At 42.1% G+C, this 27311-nt stretch overlaps 3 protein-coding genes and 1 pseudogene across 3 annotated transcripts; 2 read left to right on the top strand and 2 right to left on the bottom strand.

The window, feature by feature from the left end:
• Positions 1-4913: 4913 nt before the first annotated feature.
• On the bottom strand, positions 4914-6383 carry LOC131217226 (probable xyloglucan endotransglucosylase/hydrolase protein 23). The gene is made up of 3 exons (XM_058212078.1): positions 6022-6383; positions 5613-5806; positions 4914-5477 (listed from the first exon to the last, which is right to left on the bottom strand). Exons 1-3 carry the CDS (start codon positions 6304-6306, stop codon positions 5075-5077), a joined length of 882 nt encoding a protein of 293 aa, XP_058068061.1. The 5' UTR covers positions 6307-6383; the 3' UTR covers positions 4914-5074.
• A 4030-nt stretch (positions 6384-10413) lies between these two features.
• LOC131217231 (probable xyloglucan endotransglucosylase/hydrolase protein 23) lies at positions 10414-11839 on the top strand. Its single transcript, XM_058212083.1, has 3 exons — positions 10414-10769; positions 11022-11215; positions 11409-11839. The coding sequence occupies exons 1-3, from the start codon at positions 10488-10490 to the stop codon at positions 11809-11811; spliced, it is 879 nt and encodes a 292-aa protein (XP_058068066.1). The 5' UTR covers positions 10414-10487; the 3' UTR covers positions 11812-11839.
• Positions 11840-13949: 2110 nt separating this feature from the next.
• Positions 13950-15371, bottom strand: LOC131217229 (probable xyloglucan endotransglucosylase/hydrolase protein 23; annotated as a pseudogene).
• Positions 15372-19158: 3787 nt separating this feature from the next.
• On the top strand, positions 19159-20630 carry LOC131217232 (probable xyloglucan endotransglucosylase/hydrolase protein 23). Its single transcript, XM_058212084.1, has 3 exons — positions 19159-19502; positions 19716-19909; positions 20103-20630. The coding sequence occupies exons 1-3, from the start codon at positions 19221-19223 to the stop codon at positions 20503-20505; spliced, it is 879 nt and encodes a 292-aa protein (XP_058068067.1). The 5' UTR covers positions 19159-19220; the 3' UTR covers positions 20506-20630.
• Positions 20631-27311: the final 6681 nt, after the last annotated feature.

The following is a 27311-nucleotide window of genomic DNA, read 5'->3' on the forward strand; positions in this document are numbered from 1 at the left end:
AAAACCACATATTCGTTTGCTTCTAAATTTGCACGACTCTTCATCGGGTCATGGGGCACCTACCCTACAAATTTGAGGATCAGGGGGGTATCAGGGCAGCCCCAGTAGCCAAAAAGGGGTCCCATAGGGCCATTTGAGGGGAAATAATATAACTCAAGGCCATTTGGCCCAAATCTAGAAAATAAAACCCTTTAACTCTCTCTCTCTCTCTCTCTTCCCTCTTCCTCAAGAAATCCCCTATCCACAATTATAAGCACGATTTTCAATCGATTGGGTAAGTAACCTCTCTTCTCCTTTAGAAACCTATTATGTTAAGCTAGGCCTTGCATGTATTCAAACATGCAAGTATGTTTGACTCAGGATCTCTACAAATCGACCCGTGAGTTCGGCAACCTTAGGTCGATTCCGCAAGCTCTCAATAATCCGTAGGTGCGGACCATTATCCTTAGGTGGCCAAATACCAATTTTACGATAAATTTAATGATTGTGGATATTAGGGTGATGTGCATGAGTAATCTAGAGAAAACTTAGCTAAGAACCTACATGATAGGTCCACCCAACATGCATGCAATGATTAATTGTTGTTTGATTAGTCTTTAAGTTGTTTGGGCATGGATTTTTGCTACATGTATTGATGTTTGATTAATCTCCAAATTGTTGGGCATAGAATTTGTGCTGCATATTCATTCTTGCATATGATATTTGCATATTCTTCCCTGTTGAATGCATGATAGTATTTTCTTGCACTATGGATGATGTGTGATCCTTCACCTCTTAAGGAATCCGGCACCACTCGCACACATATCTAATTTATGCCATTAAGAGTAGTTATATTCATAAAAAATTTCCTGAAATTTTATGCTTGATGTATTAACGTTTAATTCCATCTAAACTTGAAGATGAACCCTTAGCTGCTTTGAAGTGTTATTAAACATAGCCCATTCTCTGGATTGGTCAGGTATTTGTGATTTGTGAGGGTGGTCCCGTTGGTTGGGTCGTCCCGTGACTAGACTGACTGGTTTGGGCCGATGTAAATAGGCGACAGTAGTGAGAGTACGAGGGTTACTTGCACTCGATGTCGTATGTTACATGTTCGCCTGAATTTGGGCAGTCTAGTCCACTGACTGACCAACTATACTTGTTAACCACGTTTGCTCATGCTTGTCTGGAACCTAGAACACCCCTTGCCCACTGACGTCCACTGACAACAACTAGAAACTGATCCACAGTCTCGTGAGCCGGGCATGGTGGAATGAGACACTATGTTCTAGCCGTCGGCCTATGTTGGGGTGATGAGCCTCCCCGTAGTGATCCACGAGCAATCCCGCTTTCCAGCACTCCTCACGTGCTTACAATCGGGGGTGAAGAATCCGATGGGATTAAGGATCGTGGGGCCCTGATCTAGCATGTTGAGGGGTCATGGCCTCGTAAACGGATGTAGGCATTGATATCATTGGGGTGTACTAGTTTTTCCAACCTGCTAGATGAACGGAATTAACTAAATACTTGGCTAACATTATTTATGTATCGCATTAGTTAGGATTTGACGACTTGACAGTTGATGTCGCAATGAAGGAGTGTTAGTCATGCACGATCGTAAGACGAAGTTGCTTGAGGGAGTGTCATCAATGAGGTCATATATCATATCATCATCTATGCATATGCATTAACGAAGATTAGTTAGAGATTTATGAATGTATGTTTTTCATTAAATTCATTATGGGATGTTATTTGGTGTAACTTATGGCTAATGACACCCACTGAGTTAGCTACTCACTCCTACTCTGGGACGGTGTTTTAAAACACCAACCAGACATTCCATTAGATATAGGTGATGCAGAGCTTGGCGAGTTGAACGGGGCATGCGTAGACGAGGAGGAGGAGCTCTCCTACTTCTACCTTATGGGTGGGTCACCGTAGATCGAGCGGGCTGACTATGGGCTTATGTACAGGGAGACTAGAGCACTATTTTTTTGGACACATTCTTTTGGACCTTTTATGGGATTAACTCACTATTCTTTTGGACACGTCATATATGTATTTTGTCGGGCGACGCCTCATGCAATCCGTTGATATCTTTTGTAACCCGTATACCCTAGCCGCTCTCATTTAAATAGATTAGTTGTGGATGTGACTTATGTTCCATTCGATTCCATTTATGCTCTTTTAAATTGAATTATATGCAAAAATCACTACAATGAAGATATAAGTGACACCCAGGAAATTGGAAGTCGAGTACAGCCCGACCCCTAAATTTCAGGGCGTTACATTGGGTCGATCACCGTCTTCCTCGATCAATAAACACCTTAAATCCACGAGTAAAAAAATTCTTGAATTCACTAGAGATGTAAAAGTTTTCTAGAAATTGTATTGATAGCTTCTCTTAAATAAATGAGTTTAGCATCCCTAAATGACCGTAAACAAACCTTAAAATGTAATCTAAAGAGTCTTAATCAAATAAGGAAATAAATTCTAAAAAGTGTGCAAATTTTCATCGTCTGTCGACCTATCATTGACCGGTCAATTCGATCGATCAAATGAACTAAAAAATGTCCAGAGACTAAAGTAAAAAATTTTGTGAATTTCGATCTGTTGACCCAATTGGTCGACTTGTCGACCTGTCAAAACTGGCAGTAATTGTTCAACAGGCAATTTGGAACCTTTGGTAGAATTTTGACCCGTCGATTCGATTTATCAACCTGTCAAACTATGATGAATTTTGTCAATTTCTCTTTGGACTTCTTGCATTCCATGTATGTTAGGAATATGCTTGATCCACGTCCTACATTACATTTCTATAGGAGATGTTAGAAATTGGGAAGGAATGGGAATGGTGTTTGTGTTTGTATGTGATATTAAAATATGAATATGGTGCCATTTATATGGAGGACATAATTGCTTGTGCTATACGGATTTACATTTGAATTTCTCATGAAAGTGTAAAGAGAAATGATGAGGTGATCCGTGCAAAGAGGTAGGTCACACTAAGTGCTTAACATGACATGTTTGGGTGATTCGGGTCACTCATTAAGATGGGTGTACTAGAAGGAGAAAGGCGAGGAGTCCTTCAGGAGGATATATTTTAACGCTTTGAATCCATCGATTAGTTTAGTTCAATAAGGATCATTGATGATATTTGTGTTTGTGGTCCTTTGGAAGGCCAGGGATCACTTAGTCACAAATGGGAATGAGCTAGGGTGGTTGATCGGCCAGGCTTGGGTTGGGCCGAGGTTTGTCTAAGCCCAGCCTGCAAAGTAAAACCTTGGTTGGGTTGTGATGGGCTAAAAGAAACAAGCCACTCGGGCTCGTATTAATTGTTGAATGTATGTCTTCAATCTATGCAAAATCGGTGACATCTTGCTGGATGGATCGAACCTCTCTGGAATTAGACAGATTACTCACTAGATAATTTTGAACAATGCTCAATCAATTGACAATATTTGAAAAATCCTTCTTTACTCTATGAATATTTTTTTACTAGTGTGATCGCTCGAGCTTTAGCATGCTTGATTGATTGAAGGGTGCTCAATTAGCATCGATCGATCGACGGTACTGAGATCGATGGTGCACACAAAACTACGTAAGTGATTTGATTATTATTCTAATTGTGATAGTATATAATGGGGTATAATCAGGATTATGGTATAACATGGGTTTGCTAAGACATTCCTAAGGATTCTAGAGAAGAAAGACTATGATTTTGAAAGATTCGAAGGGGTACTAATCATTATAAGTGTATTATCTCTTATAATATAGTTTTATAGTGAATTGCTTGTCGCTTCATGCCATGAGTTTTTCTTATGATGGTTTTTCTACGTAAAATTCATATATTCGATTTACATTTTATTTCGCTTTATTTGATTGAATTCGAGTTCGCTTTGCACAATCCACAACATTAATTACACAGCCCAAACCCAGCCATCTGCTTTCTCAGAGGATTTGGTCTGTCTATGACTAGCCAGCAAAGAAAAACCTAACGTGAGCCCAGCCTGAGCATGAGTCTGGCTCTAGCCCGAGCCCGCCCTGCAACTTTTGTGCAAGATGTGGCCTGTTCATTACGTGTGCTTAGTCATGCAAAAATATGAAAAAATGCCCCTGAAATCCTAAACAGGTCAGGTTCACGCGGGGCTAACCACCATTAAACAGAGCCCAAGGTGGGCTGGTTATTAAATGGGCTTTTCATCATGGAGGGCTCAGCCCTCAGGCCCAGTATTTCAACAAAAGACCAATAAAACTGGTCTAGTGCCGTGAGCCAGCCCGGCTCATTGACGTTCCCACTCTTAGCCCCGTCCAGACGAGCCAAACGCATGATTAAGACACGAAAACAGGACCTGTTAAAACCGATCATAGGTCCAGGAACGCAAGCATAGTTTTAGGGATTTCCTCTCACCCGAAGCTCTGTGTGGCCCACTGGATGTCCTTGTGAAATCCACTCCGTCCATCAGTTTCGGAATATAACTGAGTGATGATCCTTCTAAAACAGCACCCAAATATATGGATGGTTCAGATGATGCAACGATCTCTGCATGTTGGTGCAAGTACAATGGCACGCCTAGTGGACCTTACATCGATTAGATGGTCCATCAAATTAGTGGGTTGGACTTAAATTCCCCATGGTCCAAGGACTGCTTTTGTTCTGATAGATCCGAACCATTCAACCAAGAGCATGCAAATGGACGGCCAAAAATAATTAAGACCAATCAACACATTCTAGCTCCAAAAGATCCATTTATCAGGTGGCTAGGATCATCCAAGCAGAGCTACATTTCAGCCTAGCAAAACCCCATGTGGGGTCCACTAGATGGAAAATCCAAACTGATGATCAGGCCATTCGATTGAAAGAAAATGGTTTCCTTGTGCTGATTTGCAGCAGAAAATGACTAGTACAAGCCGTTGTACTTAAAATGACATCATTTTGTTAATTCAATGAATATAATCTTTATTTCCTTAATCTCATACAAATATGAAAATGATGATTAACAAAAAACTGTATGATTGATTACAAACTAATCAGAAAAACAAACAAATACATGAATGAATGAAATGAATTTATAGATTTGTATTTTAGTTCTCTCTAATTCCGTTGGGTGTTGTTGCATTCGGGAGGGAAGCCTTGTGGAAATCGCTTTGAATCGCTGCAATAGTCATAGATCATGTAATTTTTCTGCACCCATCTCAACCTCTCTTCGCCAGTCGAATCCAGCTCTTGGGTGAGCCATCCGTTGTTGGTGGACTGAGCCTTTGAATCGCATGAAGATGTGCCCGATGACCAGACACATGCATTGGCATTGAAATTTCTATAGGAAGCAGTGAAGGGTGCTTGTGACCAATCGGTCTTGACCAGCCCACCAGGGGTGGCCCAGTCATCGGCGTTCCAAAGGCTGGAGTAGATCCTCATCGGTTGGTTCTTTGGGTATGCGACACCGTTTGCCTCCATGTTTTTGAATTTTCTGATGGGGGTTCCATCCACAGAGAATCTGAAATGTATGTACCAAACCAATGTTAGAATAATACAAACACCATTGAATTATGGATTGATTCAGTGTAGGTGAATGGGAAATGGGCGTTTCTTCAGTAATGGGTGTATGGATTAAGAAAATCCAATGGCTTACATGATTTGCTGAGGATTCCAGAGGATGGAGTATGTGTGGAAGTCGGCAGTTGGGTCGAACCATAGGTAGAACTGTTGCTCTCTGTTTCCTTTCCCTTGTGTGAACACGTTAGTGTGGAGAATGTAAGGGTCTCCGCTAAGGTTGCCGAGGAATTCGAAGTCGATCTCGTCCCATGTTGGTCCTTGTGATGTTAGCTGCAATGCAATCTCTCAATGTATTAGACAACCTTCATGTTACAGTTTATATGGTCAAAGGAATTCAAATCACAATGTTCCTGTTTGCTATAGTAGAAATGACCATAGTGGAATATGGTTATTTACACTTTATAGATTCAAATTGTATTTCAATTCAATTAAATTCAATTGTCCATCCCGACAACCGAAAAGTGCACTGTGGCATTGAAACTTACATAGTATGCTGTAACGGTGCCAGCAGAGTTGCCAGGGACGAGCTTCAGCTGCATATCGATATTTCCGAAGAGATATTCGTTCTTGGATTTGAATCCGGAGCCGGAAGCCTTGTCGAGGGAGAGAGTGAGTAATTCGCCATTGTTTAGGATCCTGACACGGCCGTCGCCGAATGTGGTATCGAAGTCTTGGTAGAAATTACCAGCATAAGCAGGTATTAGAGAGGAAGCTAATAGTAATAACGGCAACATTAAGAGAACAATAGTATAAGAAGAAGAAGAGGCCATTTCTAGTATACGATGGGATGAGATGGAACAACTATAGTTGAAAGAGAAGAATGAGGAGCGGGTTTGATGTGGAAGTGAGATGGATGTGGGCATTTTTATAGCTGTGGGTAGTGAGAAATGTATGAAGGGCAGTGGAAGATCCCTTTCGCTGTATGAGCTGTCTACAGATGGAGGTTGAGCGAACGCGGCTTCTTGATCCTGTGGGGCCCACCCCAGCTGTTTCCCTATGACACGTCCTATTTACACAGATCGCACTTGACGGTCACTTCGTTTCGCGTCTGTCGAGACTAAGGACTGAGGGTGTGTCGCCAGCTTGCGGGCCCACATTATAGATCAACGATTTAAGCCGTCCATATTCATAATACTAGTAAAAATAAGAAATTGTGCCATAATAAGTCTCTGGTGATGATAGCAACTTCTTATTTGAACGGGATCCATTGATTTTTTTTATTATTATTATTTTTTTTAATGTTCTAAATTCATCTACTGATAGTGAGATAGTGATGCTTAAATTCATCCGTTCAGCTTAAATCTCTTAACGACTCTATAGCATATGACTACAAAAAACGAACGGCTCAGATCATCAGATCACTCAGCATCTGGCTCCAGTGATGCGGAGAGTCACATCACTGACCCTGCATCGCGACATAGGCAAGCCGAACTCCTACCCACATACCGCAAGTAAGATAGATGAGGGAGTATGAGGTCGATTCTGGCGAGGAGAAATTAATTTCACATGTGCTGTAGAGAACGCGTGTGAAAGATCTGAGTGGCTCATCAGTCCACTGCATGCATATCATCTGGCTGGTCAATTCATCAAGACCGTCAGATTCAATTGACAGATCTGTTGGGTTAAAATATCACCTACGGTATTTATGTAACGTACCGATAGAGCGAACCATTATGACGGGACCCACATGACATATGGAGTATGGACCTCTCCAGGCGCTGCCCCCAACATTATTTCTCACAAACATCACGGTGGGCCCCACCTAACTTCCCCGCGTTCCTAACTATTCAAGAGAAAGACTTGATATTCTGGCCGAGTTTGATGGTTGATACGCAGGCACTAAGAAATTGTACACGTGGCATACAAGTAATTAAAATTAGACGGTCCAAACTATATGCTCCTAATTTAGATGGCTAATAAACTGAAAGTTACACTGATTTTATCTTTTTACTGGCTCATTTGAGGACTTCTAGTGGACAGTCAACATGAGAAAATGTCAACGGCCCAAGTTCAACCAACAAATGGCCATTATTCGGAGGGAACCATCACGAGAGATAAAAGCGTTATCGTATGCGACGGGAAAAAAGCGGAGAGGAGATGGCCACTGTTGGTTTCTACGAGGGGTTCATGAAGTTGTTTAGACATCATCCGACCCGTTCGTTGTGTGGGTCATCCACGTGGTTGAAGGAACAAACCGAAAATTACGAAATTCCACAACCCAGTTGAGCCACACTACACATGATTAAGCGGATTGTGGATTATACGTGATTTTACCGTTTCTGATGGTGTGACCCACCTGAGCTTTGAATCCTCGGTGAGCATCCCATTTCTGGACAGGTGCCTCTAATGTACGACTTAGATATCTGCCTTGCGTAAGGTGCTGGTGCACGATGTACGCGGTTTGGCGAGTGACCCAACACCAGCCAGCCAGCTGGAGTCAAAACTCAATGTTTTACCAGGCAATCTCAAGTGGACCACAACGCAGATAATAATGAGAATTGAATGCTTACTGTGAAGTTGATATTTGTTTTTTCATTCATCGATGTTTGTGTGACGTTATCAACTAAACATTACAGCAGACTTAGGAAGTGGTTAATGGTTGACATTCAGTCAGCATATTCTTTCATATAATGTGGTCCACTTGAGATTTATATCTGACTCATTGTTGAGATCATGCCATGAAATAAACTGTTAAAACGGATGAACCGTGTGGATAAAACACATATCATGGTGGGGCTTACACAGCTTTGACATCAGCTAGCTGGCCGGTACTAGCCAAACTGCGTCGAAAGAATGACGTTTGCTATCGCGGAAAATAGTGCTCAGTCACGCAAGGAAAGATTGAAGACAGTATTCGCAGTATACGTGCCAATTTTGCATACGTGTTCAAAATCGACGCCATATATCATTGAGAATTACATGGAACCCTTACCTTTTTCAAAATCCACACGTGGCATAGAGCACGCGTGTGAAGGATCTGGGCGGCTCATCAGTCCACCGGAAGCATATCATCAGGAGAGCCCTCTGTGATGTTTGTGAGAACTAAACCCCTAACACTCCCCCCCCCCCCCTGTTTTAAGCTCATTTTAAGAACATGAGGTCAAAAAATAGGCTGATCCAAAACTCAAGTCTGCCGTACACGAGGAAACAGTGTGGATTAAACATACACCGTTGAAACATTCGTATGGCCACAGAAGTTTTATATAAGGCTGTGATTTTTCTGTTTTCAGTTCATCCCAGTGGCTATGACTATATAAACGGTTTGGATGGCATACAAACATCATGTGGACTCCAGCAAGGTTTCAGTGGTAGACATTTCTTTCCCACTTTTCCCTCTCGTGTGGCTGCCTGGAGTTTTAGATCTATCTTATTCTTAGCCTAAGATCCTAAAATGAATTAGAAGAATGGATGGACGGAGTAGATTTTTAACAAAAATCACAGTGGGCCCCACCTATATTCCTGGCACATGAACTTCCGGCCAAAGCCTTTGGCAGGTAATCCGTGTCCCGCTCCGCGTGCTGGTGCTGCCCGCTGGCACTCAACTCTTCTAGAGAAAGACTTGATAGTCTGGCAGAGTGTGATGGTTGATACGCAAGTACTTAAAGAATTTGTACAAGTGGCCTGGCATGCATTTAATTAAAATTAGACCGTTCAAAATGTGGGTCCCAGTTTAGATGGCTCATTAGACCCATTAGAAGCACCTGTCCAGAAACGGACGACTTATACAATCCGTGGGTGTAAGGGTGCCTTCAAGAAATCAGGGCATCTCATTTCTGATGGTGTGGACCGTCCATTTCTGGACAGGTGCTTCTAAAGGATGTAACTTAGCAATTAAACAAATGTAAAAATATGATAGTCTTGCAGAGTGTGATGGATGTGCAGGGATTAGAAATTACTTAGAAACTGCATACGTGGCATATAATTAGTCAAATTAATCTGTCCAAATTATGTAAAACATGTATATATATTATGGGCCAAAAATTAAATATTTTTGGATAATCTAACTATTGGATTGGTGAATATCTATTGGACAGTTAAAAATGAAAAAAATCCAACCGTCCTATTTCCGCAAACATTTGTGCAGCAATCAAAGGTTAGGATTGATCAAACAGTATGATTTTGGGATTGAGAGTCATCAAATATTTCCTGCACAATCCAGACGGTTTATTTAACTAGTACACGGTGTATGTACAACTTTTGAGTGCCTGCTTATCAAGTGTCGTACGCAAACTGAGCATCATATACCTAAATAAAAGATTTGAGGTTGGCTATTACGGTGATGCATTTATGTTTACGTAAATATTGAGCTCAATCACACAAGTAAAGATTGAAGGCAATATTCGCAGCACGCGTGCGAAATTGGCATACGTATTTAAAATCCGTACCATTTATCATGTGAATCACAAGGATACCTTCCAAAATTCAAGCTACTACAAGCTTCAGGTGTGGCCAACGTCTCGATAAATCAAGTCCATTGGTCATATTTATTTAAACTATCATTTTTAATCACGCGTGTGAACCATCCGATCACTGTACAGAGCGTGCTCTTTCCTGGATCAAGCTTACTAGTGGACAAGATATCTCAAGCATTAGCCACGTTGGCATGAAATCGGCTACTCATTTCCTCAGTCACCACGCGTGCGAATCGCCTCAGAACTTTAATTCTCACTGGCGTTAGGTGTAAGTAGGCCACGTCCGAAGGAAAAAGACGTTCAATTTCGTCATTCTCTGTGGGTCCTACAAAATCAAGAAGCCGCCTACCCTTTTCCGCCATCTGTATCCAACTCATATAGCGAAAGAGAACCTTCCAATGCCCTTCATGCCTCACCGCCCCTGCCCACACCTATAAAAATGCCCGCATCCATTCCACTTCCACATCAACTACAACACTCGTTCTCCCACAATTACTTTCCACTATAGCTGTTCCATCTCCAACCATCATATACTCCGCATGGCCTCTTCTTCTTATATTAATATTCTTATAATGTTGCCCTTATTACTATTAGCTTCCTCTCTAATACCTACTTATGCTGCTAATTTCTACCAAGACTTCGATCCCACATTTGGCGACGGCCGTGTAAGAATCCTAAACAATGGCGAATTACTCACTCTCTCCCTCGACAAGGCTTCCGGCTCCGGATTCAAATCCAAGAATGAATATCTCTTCGGAAATATCCATATGCAGCTGAAGCTCGTCCCTGGCAATTCTGCTGGCACCGTTACAGCATACTATGTAAGTTTCAATGCTACATTGCAATTTTGGGTTGGTTTGGTTGGCCAATTGATTTGAAATACAATTTGATTCTATAAATTGGAAATAACCATATTCCACTATGGTCATTTCTACCATACCGAATAGGATTATTGCAATTGAATTCGGTTGGGCATCCAAATGTAACCTTATTACACTACAGGCATGTAAGATTGTCCAATGCATTGATTGCAATTGCTGTGAGCCATATTCATTGAAGTGATTGCATTGCAGCTAACATCACAAGGACCAACATGGGACGAGATCGACTTTGAATTCCTCGGCAACCTTAGCGGAGACCCTTACATTCTCCACACCAATGTGTTCACGCAAGGAAAGGGAAACAGAGAGCAACAATTCTACCTATGGTTCGACCCAACTGCAGACTTCCATACATACTCCATCCTCTGGAATCCCCAAAACATCATGTAAGCCATCGTATTTTCTTAATATCTTCCATCTTTTAGCACCTATGATTGAAGTGATGGGGCTAAAAGTGATAACATTCACCCATAGAAAACTTTTGCTATGGATGATTACAACTGGGTTGCATTTATTAACGTTCTTTGCTCAATGACTTGTTTATTTTTCTTACAGTTTTCTTTGTGGCCCACCTTTCAGATTCTCTGTGGATGGCACCCCCATCAGAAAATTCAAGAACATGGAGTCGAACGGTGTCGCATACCCGAAGAACCAACCGATGAGGATCTACTCGAGCCTCTGGAACGCTGATGACTGGGCCACCCGTGGTGGGCTTGTCAAGACAGATTGGTCACAAGCGCCCTTCACTGCTTCCTATAGAAATTTCAACGCCAATGCATGTGTCTGGTCATCAGGCGCGTCTTCATGTGATTCAAAAGCTCAGTCCACCAACGATGGATGGCTCAACCAAGAGATAGATTCGACAGGCGAAGAGAGGTTGATATGGGTGCAGAAGAATTACATGATCTATAACTATTGCAGTGATTCAAAGAGGTTTCCACAGGGCTTCCCTCCCGAATGCAACAGCACCCAACAGAATTAGAATTAGAGAGAGAACTAAAATACAAATCTACAAATTCAATTCATTTTATTCATGTATTTTTTTTTAAAAAAATTCACTTGTAATTAATAAGTACTATATTTTTCATTGTTTATAACGAACAAAGGATTATCTTCATCAAATAACAAAAGGGTTTCATTTTAAGACTGTCAGCCAAGTGGCCCCACATAGGATTGTCCCCAGTCACAAAAGTGGCTTCTATCGGATGACCATAGCCACCCAATGCATGGATATTTTGGAGCTTGAATGTGGTTGGCCTGTGTTATTTTTTGCCAGTCTATTTGCAGGCTCTTGATCAAATGGTCAGGATCAATTAAAACAAAAGCAAGAATTGGACCGATGGGGAATTTAAGTCCCCCCCCCCCCCCCCCCCAAGTGGATGTGATGTAGGACAAGGATCAAACAAACACACGTAGAACATAAGAAGCCTATGGAGAAATCAGCAAAAAATCAGTATAATTCCGACCGGTTGACCTTTTGTGGTCAACTGTTCGAAATTCTGCCAAAAAATTTACATTGATTTTTGGTCAATTTCTGTTAGGGATGTACATCGAGCCGAGTCGAGTTGAGGTGGGCCGAGCATGGCTTGACTCTTTTGTGCTATCCTCGAGTTTAAGGCCTCGAGCTTACCATTGGAGTTTGGCTTGTTTTCCAAAAATTTTGAGTCAAGCTCAAGGCAAGTTAGTGGATCGAGTTGAGGTGAGCATGCTCCCAAGTAGACCCAACTTGCACCCGACTCAACCTAGCAACATGGCCCAATCGACACCCGACTCAACCTAGCAACCCGACCCAATTGACACCTGACTCAACTTAGCCACCCGACCCAATTGACCCAATTCACACCAACCTAACTCCCAAATCAAATATTCAATTAATTAATTATATATATATATATATATATATAGAGAGAGAGAGAGAGAGAGAGAGAGAGAGAGAGAGAGAGAGAGTTTTGGATCAAGCCAAGTTAGTATGGAGTTGGATTTCGGCTCGAATCGAGTCAAGTTAGTAGGTGACCCGAACTCGACTCGGTTTGAGCTCGGATTAGACAAAGTCTACTCGGTTCGGATAGATTCACCCACTTAGTTTGGATCAAGTCGAGTATGAACGAGTCAAATAAGTCGAGTTTTCCAAGTTGAGTTGTCCCATGCCCAACTCTATTTGTACAAGATTTGGGTTGCTCATTACGAGTGCTCAGTCATGCAAGATGTATAACAAAAATGCCCCCTAAATCCTAAACGGGCCACCTTCCGGCCTGACTGACAAAATGTTAGGGCACGGCCTACAGGCCCAATTTACAGCCAAAAGCCCTCCAAAAGTGGTGCAGTGCCAAAAGCCCGCTGAGCCAGCCTGGCTCATTGAAATTCCTACTCTTAGGAGCACACAGGCCAGTTAATAACTGGGCCCAGCCCGTGCATACGGGCCGAAGACATGATTCAGATACAAAAACAGGACCGTTTAAACCGTTCATGGTTACAGGGATGCGAGGTTTTTCCATAGCACTTGTTATAGGGAGTTCCTCTCAACCAAAGCTCTGTGGGGCCCACTGGAAGCCACCATGAAATCGATTCCGTCCATCAGTTCCGGAATATAATTCAGTGATGATCCATCTATAAGAGGACCCAAAATATGGATGGTTCATATGATGAAACGATCTCTGCGTGTATGTGCTAGTACATTGGCACCACTAGTGGGCTTTACATCGATCAGATGCTCCAGATTAGACCATCAACCCAGTGGATCCGACTTAAATTCCACATGGTCCTAGGACTGCTTTTATTCTGATAGATCAGAACCATTCAACCAGGGGCTTGCAAATGGACGGCCAAACATAATACAGGGCAATCCCCACATTCTAGCTCCAAAAGATCCATTTATAAGATCGCTATGATCATCCAAGCGGAGCTACATTTGAGCCTAGCAAAATCCCATGTGGGGTCCACTAGGTGGAAAATCCAAAGTTATTATCAGGCTGTTTTTTTTAAAAAAAAAAAAAAGAAAAGAAAAAGAAAAAGGTTTCCTAGTGGTGATTAGCAGCAGAAACTGTCAAGCGCAAGCTGTTGTACTTAAAATCACACCCTTTTGTTATTCAATGCATATGATCTTCCATTATCTCATATAAATATGAAAACTGATGATTTATAAAATGAGTATTATCGGTTACAAATGAATGAATAGAAGAAGTAAAAAACATACATGAATGAATGAATTAAATTTGTAGATTTGTAGATTTGTATTTTGGTTTCTGTCTCTAATTCTGCTGGGTGTTGCTGAATTCGGGAGGAAAGCCTTGTGTAAACCACTTTGAATCGCTGCAGTAGTTATAGGTCATGTAATTCTTCTGCACCCATCTCAACCTCTCTTCACCCGTCGAATCTAGTTCTTGGTTCAGCCATCCGTTGTTGGTAGACTGAGCCTTTGAATCGCATGAAGATGTGCCCGATGACCAGACACATGCATTGGCGTTGAAATTTCTATCGGAAGCGGTGAAGGGCGCTTGTGACCAATCCGTCTTGACAAGCCCGCCGCGGGTGGCTCAGTCATCGGCATTCCAGAGGCTCGAGTAGATTCTCATCGGTTGGTTCTTTGGGTATGCGACACCGTTTGCCTCCATGTTCTTGAATTTTCTGATGGGGGTTCCATCTACAGAGAATCTGAAAAGTAGGGTCACCAATCCAATATTAGAATAATACACACACCATTGAATAATGGATTGGTTCAGTGTCCAACACCTATAGTAAAACTTTGCTATGGGTGAATTGGAAATGGGCCTTTCTTCAGTAATGGGTGTATGGATTAAGAAAATAAGATGGCTTACATGATGAGCTGAGGATTCCAGAGGATGGAGCATGAGTGGAAGTCGGCAGTTGGGTCGAACCAAAGGTAGAACTGTTGCTCTCTGTTTCCCTTCCCTTGTGTGAACACATTGGTGTGGAGAATGTAAGGATCTCCGCTAAGGTTGCCCAAGAATTCAAAGTCGATCTCATCCCATGTTGGTCCTTGTGATGTTAGCTGCAATGCAATCACTTCAATGAATATGAGCTTACAGCAATTGCAATCAATGTACTGGAGAATCTTACATGCCTCTGTAGTGTAGTGGAATATGGTTATTTCCACTTTATAGAATCAAATTGTATTTCAATTCAATTGTCCATCCAAACCAGCAGAAAAGTACACTGCAGCATTGAAACTTACATAGTATGCTGTAACGGTGCCAGCAGAGTTGCCAGGGACGAGCTTCAGCTGCATATCGATATTTCCGAAGAGATATTGGTTCTTGGATTTGAATCCGGAGCCGGACACCTTGTCGAGGGAAAGTGTCAGTAACTTGCCATTGTTTAGAATTCTGACACGGCCGTCACCGAATATGATATCGAAATCTTGGTAGAAATTAGCAGCATAAGCAGGTATTATGGAGGAGGCTAACAGAAATAACGGCAACATTAAAAGAACATTAGTAGAAGAAGAAGAAGAGGCCATGTCTAGTATATGATAGGAGGAGATGGAACAACTATAGTTGAAAGAGATTGTGGAAGAATGAGTGGTGGGGTTGATGTGGAAATGAGATGGATGTGGGCATTTTTATAGCTGTTAGTTGGGAGGAGAGGTATGAATGGCAGTGGAAGGTCCCTTTCGCTGTATGAGCTGTCTACAGATGGAGGGTGGGCAAACGCGGCTTCCTGGGAAACGGATTGGCTACTCCCCTGCCACCAGCCAATGGCTGGTGGTCGGTGATCCGTGGGCCCCAAAATGATGTGTTTGTTTCATCCATTCCGTCCATATATTTTTCAATAGCTGAGTTTGATGGTTGATACACACGCACTAAGAAATTGTACACGTGGCATGCAAGTAACTAAAATTAGACCGTCCAAACTATGTGGTCCTATTTTAGATGGCTACGTAAACTGAAAGTTATACTGATTTTATCTTTTTACTGGCTCATTGGAGGACTTTCAGTGAACAGTCAAAATGAGAAAATGTCAAAGGCCCAAATTCAACCAACAAATGGCCATTATTCAAAGGTAAGGACAGCGAGAGATAAAAGCATTATCGTATGCCACGGGAAAAAAAAGCGGAGAGGAAATGCCCACCATTGGTTTCTAGAGGGATTCATTACGAAATTGTGCAGGGGATGCCACGAAGTTGTTTAGACATCATCCAACCCGTTCGTTGTGTGGGTCATCCACGTGTGGAAAAACCCGAAAATTACGAAATTCCACGACCCAGTTGAGCGGATTATGCATGATTTTACAGTTTATGATGGTGTGGCCCACCTGAGCTTTGAATCTGGAGTTAGCATCCCATTTCTGGACAGATGCCTCTAATGTGCACTTGGATGTCTGCCATGTGTAAGGTGCACGATGTACGCGGTTAGGCGAGTGACCCAACACCAGCTAGCTAGCGGGAGTCAATGCTCTATGGGCCCCACAATGATGTATCTGTTTTACACAGGCAATCTCAGGTGGACCACACCACCCAAAATAATGAGAATTGAACGCTTACTGTCAAGTTGATATTTGTTTTTTCATTCATACAGGTTTGTGTGACGTTATCAACTGCGTGGATAGCAAATAAACATTTCAGCAGGCCTAGGAAGTAGTTAATGGTTGACTTTCAGTCAACACATTTTTTCATATGATGTGGTTCACCTGAGATTTGCATCTGACTCATTGTTGAGATCATGCCATGAAATAAGATGTTAAAACGAATGGACATTGTGGATAAAACACATATATCATGGTGGGGCTCACTCGGATTTGACATCAGCTAGCTGGCTGGTACTAGCTCAACTGCGTCAAAAGATTGAAGTTTGCTGGTGGCGAGAAAATAGTGCTCATTCACGCAAGTAAAGATTGAAGACGGTATTTGAAGTACACGTGCCAATTTTGCATACGTATTCAAAATCCACGTTATTTATCATTGGGTATTACATGGAACCCTTGCCTTTTCCAAAATCCACACGTGCCATGGAGCAGGCGTGTGAAGGATCTCATCAGTCCACCGGAAGCATATCATCAGGCTGGTCTATTCATCAAGGCAGCCAAACTCAAGTAACAGCTATGTTTGAACGGTAGGAGGGCCCTCCCCGATGTTTGTGAGAAATTCACCCCATCCGTCCGTTTTCAGCTCATTTTAAGAACATGAGGCCAAATATTAGGCTGATCCAAAACTCAAGTGTGCCATATAAGAGGAAACAGAGGGGATTGAACAACCACCGTTGAAACATTCCTGTGCCCAAGGAAGTTTTATATAAGGTTATGATTTTTTGTGTTTTCAGTTCATCCCAGTAGCTATGATCATATAAACGGTTTGGATGGCATACAAACATCAAGTGGACTCGAGGAAAGTTTCAATGGTAGACATTTCTTTTCCACTTTTCCCTCTCGTGTGGCTGCCTGAGTTTATCTACCTTATTTATGGCCCAAGCTCTTAAAATGAATTGAAAGAATGGATGGGCAGAGTAGATTTTTAACAAAAAACACGGAAGTCCCCACCTATATTCCCGGCGCATGAACTTCTGCCATGCCTTTGGCAGGCAATCCGCGTCCCGCTCCGCGTGCTGCCCGCTGGCACTCAACTCTTCCAGAGAAAGACTTGATAGTCAGGCAGAGCCTGATGGTAATCTTTTTTTATGTTTTTCTTTACACACACATATACTGCCACACACTCATGACGTAGTGGGATTTCACCACCTATGGGTACTCGAACCCTCAACCAGGTGTTAAAACTCCCGAGAGTCTACCACCTGGGCAAGAGTGAGGAGTCATCTGATAGTCAGGCAGAGCCTGATGGTTCATACGCAGGTACTTATGAATTTGTACACGTGGCGTGGCGTGGCGTGGCATGCAAGTAATTAAAATTTGACAGTCCAAAATGTGGGTCTTAGTTTAGATGGCTCATTAGACCCATTAGAAGTACCTGTCCGGAAACCGGCGATTTATACAATCCGTAGGTCTAACTGTGGGTGCTTCCAAGAAATTGGGGCATCTCATTTGATGGTGTACCGTGCGTTTCTCGACGGGTGGGTTGGAGTTACAATCAATAGGGGTTCGAGTCCTTACCCCAGTGGTAGACCCTAAGGAGTTTCAACCCGAGGTGGGCTCGAAACCCATAAGTGGTGAAATCCCACTACAGTGTGTGTGGGTGTGTGTGTGATGTAACTTAGCAATTAAACAAATGTAAAAATATGATGATCTGGCCGAGTGTGATTGGATCCACCTCATTTTTTTAGCTCATGCCTTAAAATAAGCTGACTGAGGGAATGAACGTGTAGATAACAAACATATATTATAGCAGGCCCCACAAATGCAGGTGCTATAAACGAAGGCAGCGGTGAACATCACCTCCAAAATGCAGACGTAAATATAAAGGTAAATAATTATTACTCATCAATTGTGAATTACCACACGGTTATGTAAAAGGTGCGGACATATTTGGACCAAAAATTTAATATTGTTGGATAATCTAACCATCGGATTGATGAACATCTATTGTACAGTTAAAAATGAAAAATATCCAACCGTCCTATTTCCACAAACATTTACCCAGGAATCAAAGGTTAGGATTGACCAAACAGTAAGATTTTGATATTGAGAGTCATCAACTATTTCCCACACAATCCAGATGGTCTATTTAATTAGTATACGTTATATGTACAATTTCTGAGTGCCAAGTGTAACAGACTGAGCATCATATACCTCTACTTAAATAAAAGATTGAGGTTAGTTATGACTAGGGATGCACATCTAACCGGTAAAACCATGAAACCGGTGTGCACCCCTAGCACACGTGCCAATTTGGCATACGTATTTAAAGTCCATACCATTTATCATGTGAATCACAAGGATCCCTTGCCTGTTCCAAAATTCAAACTACTCCAAGCATCAGGTGTGGCCAAGATTTCGATCAATCAAGTCCATCGGGCACATTTATTCAAACTATCATTTTTAATCACACATGTGTGACCCATCCTGTCACTGTAAAGACCGTGCTCTTTTCTGGATCAACCTTACTACTGGACAAGATATCGCACGCAATAGCCACGTGGGCATAAACTAGGCTAGTAATTTCCTCAGTCACCACGCGTGCCAATAGCCTCAGAACTTAATTCTCAGTGGCGTTAGGTGCGAGCAGGCCACGTCCGAAGGAAAAAGTCGTTCCATTTCGTTATTCCCTGTGGGTCCCACAATATCAAGAAGCCGCGTGCTGTTTTTCGCCATCTGTCTCCAATTCATGGAGCGAAAGCGAACCTTTCCGTGCCTTTCATGCACCGGCCCTGCCTACACCTATAAAAATGCCCGCATCCATTCGACTTCCACATCAACCACAACACTCATTCTCCCGCAATTTCTTTCCACTATAGCTCTCTCATCTCCTCCCATCATATACTCCACATGGCCTCTTCTTCTTCTACTAATATTCTGATAATGTTGCCGTTATTACTATTAGCTTCCTCTTTAATACCAGCTAATGCTGCTAATTTCTACCAAGACTTCGATCCCACATTTGGCGACGGCCGTGTCAGAATCCTAAACAATGGCGAATTACTCACCCTTTCCCTCGACAAGGCTTCCGGCTCCGGATTCAAATCCAAGAATGAATATCTCTTCGGAAATATCCATATGCAGCTGAAGCTCGTCCCTGGCAACTCTGCCGGCACCGTTACAGCATACTATGTAAGTTTCAATGCCGCAGTCTACTTTTCTGCTGGTTTGGATGGACAATTGAATCGAAATACAAATTGATTCTATAAAGTGGAAATAACCATATTCCACTATGGTGATTTCTACTATAGCGAATAGAATTATTGCAATCAATTCAGTTGAGCATCCAAACGATAACCTTGCAATTGCTGTAAGCTCATATTCATTGAAGTGATTGCATTGCAGCTAACATCACAAGGACCAATATGGGACGAGATCGACTTTGAATTCCTGGGCAACCTTAGCGGAGATCCTTACATTCTCCACACCAATGTGTTCACGCAAGGAAAGGGAAACAGAGAGCAACAATTCTACCTATGGTTCGACCCAACTGCAGACTTCCATACATACTCCATCCTCTGGAATCCCCAGAATATCATGTAAGCCGTCATATTTTCTTAATATCTTCCATCTTTTAGCACCTATGATTAAAGTGATGGGGCTGAAAGTGATAACATTCACCCATAGAAAACTTTTGCTATAGATGATTCCAACTGGGTTGCATTTATTAACGTTCTTAGCTCAATGGCTAGTTCATTTTTCTTACATTTATCTTTGTGACCCACCTTTCAGATTCTCTGTGGATGGAACCCCCATCAGAAAATTCAAGAACATGGAGTCGAACGGTGTCGCATACCCGAAGAACCAACCAATGAGGATCTACTCGAGTATCTGGAACGCTGATGACTGGGCCACACGTGGCGGGCTCATCAAGACCGATTGGTCACAAGCACCCTTCACTGCTTCCTATAGAAATTTCAACGCCAATGCATGTGTTTGGTCTTCGGGCACGTCTTCATGCGATTCAAAGACTCAGTCCACCAACAACGGATGGCTCACCCAAGAGCTGGATTCAACTGGCGAAGAGAGGTTGAGATGGGTTCAAAAGAATTACATGATCTATAACTATTGCAATGATTCAAAGCGGTTTCCACAAGGCTTCCCTCTTGAATGCAACAACACCCAACTGAATTAGAATTAGAGAACTCAAATACAAATATGCAAATTCAATTCATTTATTCATGTTTTTTTTTTTTTTCGGAATTGACTTGTAATTAGTAAATACTATATTTTTCATTGTTTATAACAAGCAAAGGATTGTTTCTTCAAATAACAAAGGGTTTCATTTGAAGACTGTCATCCTAGTGGGCCCACATAGGATTGTCCCCCGTCACAAAAATGGCTCCTATTGGATGATCATAGCCACCCAATGATTGGATATTTTGGAGCTTGAATGTGGTGATTTGCCTTTGTTATTTTTTGCCAGTCTTTGCAGGCTCCTGATCGAATGGTAGGTTCAATCAGAACAAAAGCAGGAATTGGACCTGTGCGGAATTTAAGTCGGGCCTTACATCGATCAGATGATCCAGATTGGACCATCAACCCAGTGGGTTCGACTTAAGTTCCCCATGGTCCAAGGGCTGCTTTTATTATGAAAGATCCTAACCATTCAACTAGCTAGGGGCCTGCAAATGGATGGCCAAAAATAATCCAAGGCAATCATCACATACTAGCTTGATGTAGATCGGGTCACAGGCACTTTCATGGCGGACCATGCTCAATGGGAGGCGGAAATTATCCGGATTAGCCGTATCTCACAAACCTCACAAGCAAATAGGTTTTAGATATGATTTTGGGTAGAAGGACCTACTTAAGCCAACCAACCTCATATGCCAGGTTGCCCATGCCAAATTTATTAGATTTCATTAAATCGACCGTCAAAAGTCCTGTTTAGTTTTGTTTTTACCATAAATGATAAGTTTTAGTTCGAGTATAACTTTTGATTATTTGAGTTGTAAAAGTCATGCCTGGTATTAAAAGGGAATAGAAAAGTTAGGAGAATAATGTAATTGGGCTAAATTGGACACTCACTATTTTTCCCTTAAACCACAAAGTCTAGTAGGAATAGATGTTGTCTATAAATAGTAAGTCTACTATTTATGATAAGTCACATTTTTCACGTGTTGGTGTGGAGTTTTAAGTCTAAAACTCCATCGTAGGTTTGAGTTCCTTATTTAAAGAGTTGTAATTTTATTTGTTATGATTAATCATGTTATTTCAAATTTATTAGAAATTATTCTTGCTTTTATCCCTCGTGGATTCGAGGATGTTCTATGAGGAGTCTTGAGAAATCCATGGATTCAGAGTAGTTATCCCATGAATAAGATGATGATCAACCTCATCACGTCCCTTCCTGCGCCAAGTTGTATCAAAGCAAGGACTCTCTTCAGGCCGATGGAAACTCTAACAACGGAATGGACCAAAATCTGATGAACGTTGATACAAAGATTCGTTATCTGTCGGAAAAAATGAAAGCTTTCCACCAAGAGAGTTAGATGACCATGTAAGGCCCCAAAGGAAACCCTCGACCGTATTACGGATGTGCTAATTCTGCACCAAGCCTAAGGCAACACTCAGCCGCCCGTGATCGATGTACTACACAGCTCCTTTTTCCAAGCAGTGTGTAACACCCTGAAAATCGGGGGTAAAAACCATGGGACCTCGTCCAGATCAACAATCCACTATGAAGTAGAACGTTACAACCGATCATAAGTACACACTGCTTGGATCAAACCTTCTTCACTCATGCAAGAGTAGATAAACAATAAGAGAATAAAGAAAAATGGAGAGATCTCACCGATTATGAAGATTTAGAAGCGTTGAGATGTCGAGTGCACAATAGATCACCTCTATGAGCATAACCTCCCTTCCACAAGCTTCCTCTCTCTCTCTCTCTCATACCTTTGATAGCTATAAACTTTTTAACAAACCCTTGTAAAGCTTTAGGAAACCCTCTTGCATTACCTAGAAAAGCCCTAGGAATTTCTATTTATAATTTAGGCAACTCCCTTTCTCACCTCTTGCGAAACGTAACGCCCGAAAATCGAGGGTCGAGTAAAAGTCCAACTCCCGAGTTTCAACGCATCACTTATGCAACATAGTTAATGATGATTAAATGTTATCTATATTAGTGCATAAAACATGAATAAGATTAAGCCAAATCAGCAATACAAATCCAAGGACTGTTGTAATACGCAAGCGAAAAACTAAAACAAATATGTATAAATTGATAGACTAGTTTAAGTGGCCAAAGTAAGTATGCATTTTCAGGTCAATAATTACATGTATTGTTTCAAAATACAAAATATAAAAAATGTAACAGTCCACTACAAGTATAACCCTGAAACCCCGTCGATTCAGAGCGGTCTACGAGAACCCGCCTGAATACTGCATATATGAGAATGCCTCCTCATCATCCTCAAAGTTCGACTCTGCCTTCCAGGCTACGCCATCATCTAAACCTACAACAGGGTCTAGTTGGTGTTCAAGACACCGTCCCGTAATGTGAGAGTGAGTGATCAATTCAGTGAAACAATAAAGCAAAGGTTAACATGTTATCAATTCAGTCAAGCAGTAATGATAAATCAATACAATCAAACATCTCCAGATACTCTGATTAATACAAGAATGGTATGAATAAATGATGTATGCCCTCGCTTGCACTCCCTCAGCAATCTTCATCTAACGGTCGCGCATGTCAGTCACTTCCTCGTGCTCTCTACACATAGCCAAATGCCACATGCAATGTGGTGCATAAATATGATTACCAAGTTCTTATTAGTCCTTTCATACAGCAGAATTGGGAAGCTAAGGTACCTCCCTTGTATCAATTCTCAAATGATGATCCATTCTAGGGTCGTCAATCCTAGTAAATCTCATACGATGTTACGGTTCTAGGTCACTGCAAAGGGCTCGTCACCTTATCAGTGCAGGCCTAGTGTACTCTTGTTGCTATGTAAGGGCTCGTCGCCTCTACGCAGTCTTAGCGTACGCTCGAGGTCACTACAAAGGGCTCGTCACCTTATCAGTGTAGGCCGACAGCTCGAATACAGTGTCCCATACCACCGTATTCGGCTCACGAGTCTGGGTTGCTCACTGGTCACTACAGGGAGACTCGTCACCCCAGTGTAGGCCGAACTCAACCACGGTGTCCCATACCACCATGCCGGCTCATAAGTCTTAGCGGATCGAGGTACCAAGGTTAAAGGAGTTTTCACCAGTGATTTTGGTACATAAATTCAAGCAATGCGCTCATACATGGTGAACATACATCGGGTTACTTGACGAGCTCGACTAGTACGAGCGCACGTTGAGTTGACCGACATGAAGTGCGTAAGCACTCCGTGTGGCCTAACCACCGCCGACACAACTGAAGTATGACTCGGACTCATCGAACACGTCCCGTGTGGCGAAATCAACCTCGGCCACCTATTCAATGCCTATTACCGATTGCCGGACTATAACGTAGTCCCAAACACATTCAATTATATCGTATAATCATACAAGCTAATCGTAATGAATTGATCAACAATTCCAATCATACAAGCATGTGAGCATTTGATGGATTTCAACTTATACATGAATTCACACATATACAGTGTCTAAGTAAAACAGACAAAGAATATAAGTTACATGGAGGAAATCATACACATCGTTAAGGTAGTTGAGAATCTCTTCTCAACGCCCATATAAAGTACAATTTATTACACACTTGTTCATTCAGACATTTCTACAAACACTTAGACTACATATTCCAACATACATGACGTATGTTGGTGATAGCACGTATTAGGGCAAATCCTTTCACTAAGGAATTGTCACGTATACCTCAACCATATGTCTACAACAGTTAATCATGGCAAATCCATACTTATACAAACATTTCAACGAACCCAAGAATACACTATATTCAACATAGTTCATATATATGTGTAAAGTGCAGGAACAACATGTCTAAGCATGTGATAGCAATTCAAGTCAGTCATAAATCATTAACTGACATTGAAAGCCTTGAAAACCATAACCTAAACATTTATAGTCCGCACCTTTCGCCGGTAGACTCGTAGCGAACTCAGTTTTAAAAGTTAAGTCTTGTCTATGGCATCTATAACAGGGAATAGGTCAGCTATTTCATCTATTACAATAGTTGAAAATCCTAAGACAAGTTAGGGTTAGATTTTCTTACCTAAGTATGGAGTCGGAAATACAGGAACGGCGGTTGAGTGCGTGGAGTAGCGGGATCGAATTCCAGGAAGAATCTTCAACTCTCACTCTCACTTTCTCTCTTTTCCCTTCTCTTTTCTCTCCTCTCTCCCCTAGGGTTTCTCAAATTCGTATGGGGTGAGAGAGAGAGAGTTTATTGTCCTTATATAGGCTCGGGATTGATGAAAATGGCCCCAGGGCCAAGGTATACTTAAGTTATATCCAAATACGGATCGTTCCGATCCAACGAGCACTTCCGGTGGCTCCTTTTCCACGTGCGGTCGGACTTAAGCTCTCGACTATGGATCTAGGTCAGCCGAGTTTTCGTTCCGATCGGGTTTACAGATCGACTGTGGCCATTTCAGTTTAACGGTCACGGTCACTCGATCGTGGTCACAAGTACACCAACATGTGTGGGACATTTCTCCCGATCCGAGGGTATATTTGGGTGAGATTCTGACGGTCGAATCCTTATATTTGGTCCGCAAGCGACACAACTCAGATTAAAAAAATTGATTTTTTTCTAAATATTTTCACGTTTCTCACACACTTTGCTCCAGGCTCAAGTTGTGCATTTCTAGATACAATTAAGACTTGATTTCCAAGAGAGTTGTCAAGTCCAAGAATGTGGTCATATCCGAATAGTTTCGGGTAATCGGACTTTCGACGTGCGGTCCAGGTCCGATACGGAGTTTCGTTGTGCTCCGAGAGCAACCTGGTTTAGGGATGGATTTTAGATTTTAGGGTAATGTAGCGTCAATGACTCTGCACGGTTTGGGTCTTGCCGATCATATTTAAAGTGATTAATGCTAATTTCACAAGCACTCTAGTTTAGCACTTGCTACCATTAACTTAATTTCTAAAGGTTTTGGTCCTTAGTGATTTCCCGAAATCGGACTGAATCTGTGTAACCCTTTATTGCTCGAGCTAGGCCCTCGACCGGTCGAGCAGACTCCACGAATGGTTGAGCAACCCGGACTGTGGTCGTTGGACTTCGAGTCGAGCCAGGCCTCGATTGGTCAAGCCAGTACCCTCGACCAATCGAGCCTAAGGAGAAAATCCCCATCAAATCTCCCCCTTTCTGACTCAGGAGGAATTCACCTTCTTCAAGCTGGCCAGGTTTCTACAAACCTCATACTTGTCCTTGATCAATGTCTTGGTCATCATGTCTGGCTCATTATCATCTATATGGACCTTCTCAAGCTATAACACCTTCTGTTCCAAAGTATCCCTGATCAAGTGATATCGAATCTTTATATGCTTCGACCTGGAGTGCTGACTTAGATTTTTGCTCAAGTGTATAACACTTTGACAATCGCAATAGATCATGTGCTACTCCTGCTTTAGGCTAAGTTCCTATAGGAACCTCTTCATCTAAAGTATCTCTTTACATGCTTCTGTGACTACAATATACTTGACCTCTGTTGTCGACAATGCTATGACCTTCTGTAGCTTGCTCTGCCAAGAGACTGCTCCCCCTGCAAACGTGAATATGAACCCCAATGTAAACTTCCTAGAGTCTATGTCGCCTGCCATATCTGCATCTGTGTAGTCCTTTAACACAAGTTTTCCATCACCATAGCATAGGCTTAACTTGGATATGCCTCTTAAATATCGCAGTATCCATTTCACCATTGCCCAATGCTCTTTGCCAGGATTGACAAGATACCGGCTGACAACACCAACCGCATATGCTATGTTTAGGTGCGTACACACTATAACATACATCAAACTTCCTACCGCTGAAGCTTAGGGTATCTTCCCCATCTCATCCAATTCTGCCTTTGTCTTTAGACACTGCTTGCCACTTAATTTGAAGTGACCATCCAGTGGAGTATTGGCCTGCCGCATTCATATGAAACCGCTCTAGGACTTTTTAATATACCGTTCTTGTAATAAACTAAAGTTTCTTCTCTCATCACGGGTTATCTCCATTCTTATGATCTTCTTACTGGGCCCCAGTCCTTCATCGCGACCGACTGACCCAATTCCTATTACCACCTGTCAATTTGCTTGACGTCTGTTCCCATGATAAGCATGTCATCAACGTATAATAGCGAACTAAGAAATCATCATCTGAGAACTTGCGTGTGAACACATAGTGGTCCAACTCCATTTGTCATATTCATGCCTTAACATGAATGAGCCAAACTTCTTATATCATTGCCGTGGAGCTTGTTTCAGCCCATACAAGCTCTTCTTTAGCCTACACACCATATGCTCTTTGTCCTTGACTTCGAATCCCTCTATTTGGTGCATGTAGATCTCTTCTTCTAGGTCACCACGGAGAAAAGGCAGTTTTAATATCTAACTGCTCTATCTCTAGATCCATGTTAACCGCCAACCCAAGCAACACCTGTATGAATGTCATCTTCACCATTGGTGAGAATATCTCATCGAAGTCTATACCTTTCCTCTGACCAAACCCTTTCACCATAAGTCTGGCCTTGAACCTCGTTTGTGAATTCTTCTGATCAACATTCTTTCTTAATACCCACTTATTGCTCAGAGATTTCTTGCCCTTAGGTAATTTCACCATATCATAGGTGTCATTCTTATGTAAGGATTCCATCTCCTCTTACATAGCTTTCAACCACTCTCACTTATGCTCGTTGGCTACGGTCTCAGAATAATCTTCTAGCACTCCCCCATCAGTGAGCATAATGTACTCATGCAGTGAGTACTTCTTGGACGGATGTCTGTCCTTAGATGACCTCCTCACCTGTGGCTCAACAGGTG

Source organism: Magnolia sinica, chromosome 10 (genome assembly GCF_029962835.1).
Source record: "Magnolia sinica isolate HGM2019 chromosome 10, MsV1, whole genome shotgun sequence".
Classification (NCBI taxonomy): domain Eukaryota; kingdom Viridiplantae; phylum Streptophyta; class Magnoliopsida; order Magnoliales; family Magnoliaceae; genus Magnolia; species Magnolia sinica.

Bases quoted from the DNA above. Each gene is read 5' to 3' on its own strand.
- LOC131217226 (XM_058212078.1), bottom strand. From the start codon at position 6,306: ATGGCCTCTTCTTCTTCTTATACTATTGTTCTCTTAATGTTGCCGTTA. The intron at 5,807-6,021 runs GTAAGTTTCAAT...ATTGCATTGCAG, and splicing joins GCACCGTTACAGCATACTAT to CTAACATCACAAGGACCAAC. The intron at 5,478-5,612 runs GTAAGCCATTGG...CATACATTTCAG, and splicing joins TGGAATCCTCAGCAAATCAT to ATTCTCTGTGGATGGAACCC.
- LOC131217231 (XM_058212083.1), top strand. From the start codon at position 10,488: ATGGCCTCTTCTTCTTATATTAATATTCTTATAATGTTGCCCTTATTA. The intron at 10,770-11,021 runs GTAAGTTTCAAT...ATTGCATTGCAG, and splicing joins GCACCGTTACAGCATACTAT to CTAACATCACAAGGACCAAC. The intron at 11,216-11,408 runs GTAAGCCATCGT...CCCACCTTTCAG, and splicing joins TGGAATCCCCAAAACATCAT to ATTCTCTGTGGATGGCACCC.
- LOC131217232 (XM_058212084.1), top strand. From the start codon at position 19,221: ATGGCCTCTTCTTCTTCTACTAATATTCTGATAATGTTGCCGTTATTA. The intron at 19,503-19,715 runs GTAAGTTTCAAT...ATTGCATTGCAG, and splicing joins GCACCGTTACAGCATACTAT to CTAACATCACAAGGACCAAT. The intron at 19,910-20,102 runs GTAAGCCGTCAT...CCCACCTTTCAG, and splicing joins TGGAATCCCCAGAATATCAT to ATTCTCTGTGGATGGAACCC.